This window comes from Vicia villosa, linkage group LG1 (assembly GCF_029867415.1).
Source record: "Vicia villosa cultivar HV-30 ecotype Madison, WI linkage group LG1, Vvil1.0, whole genome shotgun sequence".
In the NCBI taxonomy this organism is placed as follows: Eukaryota; Viridiplantae; Streptophyta; class Magnoliopsida; order Fabales; family Fabaceae; genus Vicia; species Vicia villosa.
In genome coordinates this window covers 176,512,037-176,519,412 of record NC_081180.1, presented here as the reverse complement: position 1 = coordinate 176,519,412, position 7,376 = coordinate 176,512,037, and the positions used below count along the sequence as shown (strand labels likewise).

General features: G+C 34.3%; 1 protein-coding gene across 1 annotated transcript; it reads left to right on the top strand.

Annotated features, from left to right (window-relative positions):
* The first annotated feature begins 349 nt into the window (after positions 1-349).
* On the top strand, positions 350-5,003 carry LOC131644688 (serine/threonine-protein kinase KIPK2-like). The gene is made up of 3 exons (XM_058915241.1): positions 350-554; positions 1,077-3,071; positions 3,875-5,003. The coding sequence occupies exons 2-3, from the start codon at positions 1,315-1,317 to the stop codon at positions 4,728-4,730; spliced, it is 2,613 nt and encodes an 870-aa protein (XP_058771224.1). The 5' UTR covers positions 350-554; positions 1,077-1,314; the 3' UTR covers positions 4,731-5,003.
* The last annotated feature ends 2,373 nt before the right edge of the window (positions 5,004-7,376 follow it).

The window sequence follows — 7,376 nt, the reverse complement described above, 5'->3', positions numbered from 1 at the left end:
AAAACAAAAACTAAAAATTAAAAAGAAAATAGCATTGGATACTATTTCTAAATTTATTTAAAAATTACGTAATAGGAAGCCAAATCTGAGATGGCAAATATTTTAATGGATGGGAATAAAGTTGTTATTATTTTCTAATTAAATAATTCGATTTCCGTGTACCCCATCCTATGGTTTCTTTTTTAAGTATTATTTTAGTATATATTATACTATATAAGATGAAAATGAAATGAAACGGTTCAAATTTTATTTTATTTTATTTTATTATTTTCTTATATCAGTGGGACCCTCTATACAAAATTATCAGTGCCGGTGCTAAAAGCAGAAACAGAAGAAAAAATTAACATTTCTGCATCTTCATTTTCTTCTTCTTCTTCTTCTTCTTCTTCTTCTTCAAACTTCATTCATCATTTCCATGGTGAATTAGGGTTTCTCTTTCTTTTCACGCGTCTCTTTCAGTTGTTCATCTCGATTTCTTCTTCTGTGCTTGGATTTAATACGCTAAACTACGGTTTCAATGTGCTTCTGGTGTTTCCAATTTTGCTTACTTGCAGGTGCGGTTTCCGATCGCACTCTCAACTTTTTGTTTTGTGTTGATTTGTTTGATGAAAAGTGTTTGTTGTTAGTTAGTTCATGTTTGCACTTTACTTTTTCTGAATCTGTTGAGTAATAGTAATAATTCATTTTCAGTTTTTTCTTTTTGTGGTTTTGGAACTTTGCTTTTTGAGGAAGAAGGTTCTATTTTCTGTTTGATTATAGTTTTTATGGTGGAAGATACTGTATAAAAATCTTCATTGTTATTGTACTTTGTGATTTGTGTGTTTTTTGGGGAGAAAGTGTGTATGGATCTGGAAATAAATTTGCATTACTTGATAAGTTGTTATCATTTTTTAACTGGAAAATGTTGCTGTGAATATGAACTGGAGTTTTCTTACAAGTTTGGTTTGTTTTGTATTTGATCTGATTTTGGTGATTTATTTATGTGATTGGTGAAGCATTCTTTTTGATATACTTAATTTACAGTTTTTATTTCACCTCTTGGTTTGCTGAAGTATTTGATTATTGACTATTATCAGGTTTTATGTCACATAGATGGTGAAAAAAGGGATGAACTGTTCATTCTTCAGATTTGGTTTTGCCAATAGACTGGTTTGAATTCAGAAAGTTGGATTGCGGGTTTATTGTTGTTCTGTTGTGAGTTTATGGTGTTTGAAACATTGCGTGTGAAATGAATCGCAGTAGAGTTTTGGTTTGAGAGTCTAATTGTTTCTGTTATTTCTGTCGTACTGGATTTAGTGAAGCGATTTATCTCTAATGGGTTCGTTTTCGGGGACTTGCGAAATTGTTGAAGCGAGGGAAGAGCTGAATACAGTGAAAGATTCAGGGATATATCAGTCAAGTTCTGGATATAGTAAGGCTGAGAAAAATCAGAAGCTTCCTGCACTGAAAATGGGATACAAGTATAATCTAGATGATGATATTAACAAGCTGTTTGAATCAATTACTCTCAAATCATCGTCAAGAGATTTGAGCTATCTACCAGATGGAACAAGTCCTAGGATGAAAAGTGCGTTAAAAAAGCCCATGATTGTGGGTATACCTCGATCTCCACGAGTTGGGACTTCTGAGCCGGTGACTTTGAAGCAGGCTTTGAGAGACCTATGTATATCTAAGGCATCGGAAATGGCTGCTACTAAAAGGTTATCAAAGTCAGGAGCTTCTCCGAGAATATCGGAGGTCGGGAAGATACAGACATTGTACAATTCGGTCGTTGCTGATGATGCTAGGAGATCCGGGCCTTCTAATGTTGACAGTAAACGGAGTTCAAATGAAATATCTCTGGTGCTAGAAGAAAGCAAGTCACTTGCCTTGAATAAAGAATCTCGGTCTCATCGAACTTCCGAAAGCACATCGTTGAGCCAAAATGCTCATTCTTCCAAAATTGCAGTTGCAACTACACAAAATGGTAATGGGGCTTCATTGATGCAAAGTGATTTGGAATGTTCATCAAGTAAAGTTGAGGATTCACTCCAATCATCAGAACCTTCTCAAATTGAAAATCAAACATCTGCTTCTTCTATATCTTGTTGCAACACCAATGGAAGTAAAGTAGAGTTGCGTGAAAAAGATTCCTCCCCTAAGAAATTGGGAAATAAAGCATCTAAGAATGTGCGGAAAGGTATGTTACAAACTGCATCTTCCTCGTCTTCTTCAGTAAATGGAAGTAGAGTTTGTAAACTTTCGCGTAGCCCCCGAACAGTGAAATTGGCCATAAAAAACAAGGATTCGGGTAAAAAGAAACTAAAACAGGGTTCTGATTCTGCTTTATCTGCTCCTCCATGCAATGAAACAAATAATAAGCCAGTTCCTGCGAGTACAACTCCGCTTGTTTGCGAAAGATGTTGGTGTGAAATAGAAAATACAAATATAGAAAACAGCAAAGGTATTGTAACATCGGGATCTCTCAGCCCTGCAGATGGAATAAACTTGAAGAGTGTGCTTTATGGACCAGCTTCAACTGGTTGTAATAGCAGCAGAGAAGTTGCAAAAGTGAAAAAGAATGGAAGATTGAAAGAGCAGCTTGAATTTTCTCAGAGTTCAAAGAGCAGCCAAGGTGACTACAGTAGTAGTACAAGTACCAGCGACGAGAGTAATATTAGTGGTTCTAGTTGTGGCAATAGACCTCACATGTCGAAGGATTTTAGGTGGCAGGCCATACGGGATGCTCAAGTTCAGCACAGAGTTTTGGGCTTGAGACACTTCAATCTTTTGAAGAAACTTGGTTGTGGAGACATTGGTACTGTATATCTTTCAGAACTAATTGGCCAAAATTGTTTGTTTGCTATAAAAGTAATGGACAATGAGTTTTTGGCACGAAGGAAGAAGATGCCTAGGGCTCAAACTGAAAGGGAAATATTGCGAATGTTGGATCATCCTTTTCTTCCAACACTTTATGCGCAGTTTACATCAGAAAATTTGTCCTGTCTGGTCATGGAGTATTGTCCTGGAGGAGATCTTCATGTTCTACGTCAGAAACAACTTGGTAGATGTTTTTCAGAGCCAGCAGCAAGGTACAAAATTAAGACTACTGTTCAGTAAAATGTTGGGATTTTGATTTCCTTTTGGTCTTAAGTTATATCATATGTTTAATTCATTTTGTTGCTGATATATACTTGTGCTCATTCTCATCAATCATAATTTGTCATGTATTTCTGAAAGGTTTAGCCGGTGCACTCCATAAGGTTTTGAATTTTGATATGTTTATAAGTGGAACATGTTGTTGCATTGCTGCACTATATGAAATATGATTCTGACTTTCTGAGTCATAAAATATAGGATATACATGTGTGTGCCGCTTGTGTACTGTTATAGAATGCAGATTGTGTAGGTTGAAACTCTATTTTCTCCCCCTCCTCAACCCAAACATACTTTAATTTTGATTATAGGTCCTTTGTGAAGTATTCACTCACTCTTCTGGATAGATATTTCTCTTTCCTATAAATGATGAAATCTTGCCTCTACGGGCGAAATACGCTTGACTGAGCTAAATCTTTTAATGTCTAAGTTAGGTTTATTTCTCAAACTAAAGGTTTGATCTAAAATCTTTCCTGTCAATACAATCTTATTAACTATGATATTAGTCTTGATTAATGTTAGTTTCCCCTATATGTGGATGCAATTTTTTGACAAATGCATCATGCCACCTTCACACTGTTTAGTAGTTATCAAGTTGCAAACTGCTTTGATAGTAAATGTAATTAAATGATCATTTTGATCTGTAACTTTTGTTTGTGTAACCCAATCCTTGTACACTACATGAAAACACATATTGGAACATACATTTTGTATTCACCAGAGCACCTTGTACATGCAGGTTTTACGTAGCTGAAGTCCTTCTTGCTTTGGAGTACTTGCACATGCTTGGAGTTGTTTACCGTGATTTAAAACCAGAAAACATTCTTGTTCGAGAAGATGGTCACATTATGCTCACAGATTTTGACCTTTCACTCAGGTGTGACGTTAGCCCAACGCTTCTGAAATCATCTTCTGATAAAGATCCTGCCAAGGTTTCTGGCCCATATGCAAAGTCAAGTTGCATTGAGCCATTCTGCATTGAACCATCTTGTCAAGTTTCATGCTTCAGTCCTAGATTCTTACCACCTGCGGCAAAAGCAAGGAAGCTAAAAGCCGATCTTGCTGCTCATATCAAATCACTGCCACAGCTCGTGGCAGAGCCCACGGATGCAAGATCAAATTCATTTGTTGGTACTCATGAATACCTAGCGCCCGAGATCATCAAAGGAGAAGGACATGGAGCTGCAGTCGATTGGTGGACATTTGGTGTTTTTCTTTATGAGCTTTTATATGGTAGAACACCCTTCAAAGGTTCTAATAACGAAGAAACATTAGCCAATGTCGTGTTGCAAAATCTCAGATTCCCAGATACCCCATTTGTTAGTTTCCAAGCGAGGGATCTTATCAAAGGGTTGTTAGTTAAAGAGCCAGAAAACCGTTTGGGTACAGAGAAAGGCGCTGCAGAGATTAAACAACATCCCTTCTTCGAGGGCCTTAACTGGGCCTTAATACGATGTGCTATCCCACCGGAACTTCCAGATCTTTGTGAATTTGAGTTGGGAGTTTCAGACATGATGGCAGAGTCACAAAGCAAGGGTGGTAAATATTTAGAATGTGCAACAACAGGAGAACAAGTGGAATTTGAGTTGTTTTAGAGGGCATTCTTGTGGATTCCCACGTTTTCCGGCTCTATGTTAAACTAGTCAACTTGCAACAATGATGGAAACTTATGTTGTAAATTATTCTTGATTATAGCACAGTAATATGTGCTTTATGAGGTGTAGGAAGTTCAGGTTATATGGCAAGATTTGATAGTCGCAATCTGAAAGAAAATGAAGGCTGAAGCTAATAGCCAAAAATGTCATAATCCATCAATTTCTATGCTGATATAAATTAAGATTTTTTTCAACTTTGAAAAGAAACAATAATTCCAAAAGAGTTTATTTAATAATTTAAGAATTTTAAAAGTGATTTTTTATTTATTTTAAAAATAGATTTTTGTGAAAAAGGTTTCAAACTCATTTTTTATAAAAGAAAGATTTTGACGTCTAATAATTTATTTATTAAGTCGTAACATAATCAAATTTAGTCAGCACGAGCAATGGCAAATTAATTCATAAACGATTCAAAGGTTTATTCATGGGGTTACAATCAATGTCACATTAATATTTTCTCGGATCACTAATACAACTTGTTTTTTTTTTCAGCTTTAAATAAGTGAAAGGCGAAGTAGAAATAATAGCTTTAAATAAGGCATGGGTCATGTAACATGTGCTTAAGGACATATATTAAGGATATTATAATTAAAAAAGTTAAATAAAATTAAATGTTATAAAATTATATTTAAAATTTCAATACATTGAATGTATGTTTTCAATAAAATATTTCTATAAATTGTTTATTAACTTGTTCCTTGTAGCACATGTTAGCTTTTTTTCACAAGTTAAAAATAATTGCTTTGTTTATAATAGTGATCAAATTTTAAGATTTTTTTTTCCTTATAATTTTTCTAGTTTGTAGTCTTGCATAATTCTTCCATATTTAAAATAAGAATTAAAAATATATAAATCTCAAGCAGTAGGAAAATACATGTTACCATATAAAATTTGTATAAACTTTACCAAAAAAATCCAACAAAGTCTAATAAAATCTATTTTAAAAAATAATCAAACTATATTACTCTCATAATCGAGAGATTAAAGATTTAGTGAGTATACATAACATTGTATAATACAATTAGTTCAATGAGAGAATACTAGCAAAGTATTAGAACCAACTAAGCAGATATGAGTATAACGTAACTAATAATATAGTTTACATATTCTCTAATATCCCCCTTAAGGTGGAGGACATATGAATGTCATGCCAAGTTCGTTTACAAAGTTATGAAAATGGCCTGAGTCAAGTGGATTACTGCATATATCAGTTAACTGTTATGTATAAAAAATTAACAAGTGTACTAAATTTTGGTGTAGTTTCTCACAAACAAGATGGAAGTCGAAGTCTACGTATTTCGTTCGTTTGTGAAATGAAGAATTTACAACAATATGTTGGGCTGATTGACTAACATAGTAATACATTGTTATGGGTGATTTTTTGAGCTGAAAGTCATGGAGGAGGTAACATAGCCACTGTATTTTGCACACATTGGTGTCTATATCACAATATTTAGCCTTCGAAGAACTCTTGGAGAGGTTGACATGTTTTTTTGGATTTTCATGAGATTAAAGAGTCTCTTAGAAAAATATAAAATCCACTGATTGAACGACTATAATTGGGACAAGATGCCTAATCAAAGTTGCATAATGCCTTCAGATGTACTATGGAGCCGACAAACATGAATAAGCCATGTTATGGTGTAGATTTAAGGTAGTTGAGGACATGTATATATGATCTTGAAGATGTAAATTTTTTGGAGAACTCATGCGTTGGTTGAGTTGTTGTACATAATAGCAGATGCTGAGCCTTGATTTGACAAAGTATATTATGTTGGAGTAAGCTCTAATAGACATCAATTTTGGTTGTGCTAAAATATAAGTGTGAAAACGGTCTAGAAGGGGGGGGGGGGGGGGGGGGGGGGGGGGGTGGGGGGTTTGAATAGACCGAGCCCCACTTTAAAAAACTTTAAATCACAAAATCAAAGTTTGATGGACGGAAGTAAAAATAACAAAGGATGGAAGCATAGAATCTCATAAATATGAATTTAACCAATGTATTTCAATGTCATCACTAAGAGTATGATCAAACAAGGATTTAAGTCAATTAGGATAATTAAGTTACTTAATCCAAACAATTTAATATCTCAACATAAAAATGTTTTTTATCATAATAAAATTAAGCACGATTAAATATATTTGATGCAACACAAAATTATGCTTATTTAATAAATCACTACAAGCATGATCTAACTTATATGAGATATAAAATATGCTATGAATAACTTCTACATGATGAATGACAAAAATTAAAGAGAGATAGGGAAGCAAGAGAGTGCACAGAGATATATTATGGTCCGACAACCGTTCTCGCCATGCCTACTCCATTCTTCAATGATTTGAAACCATTGGAAAAATAATCAAGTCTTATACTATTTTCAAGAGTTAATATACAAGTATTTGATACAAGGAACTATCATTAATCCAAACGCTAGTAGTCACACTGCATTAGTATACACATGAATCCAATGACAATTTTTTGTGTTAATGCTGATACTCACTGCTACACACAAGATCCTCAATCATCTTGATCCAATAATATTGCTATCCACAATAACCTTCTCCAAGTTTCCTTTCTGCAACATT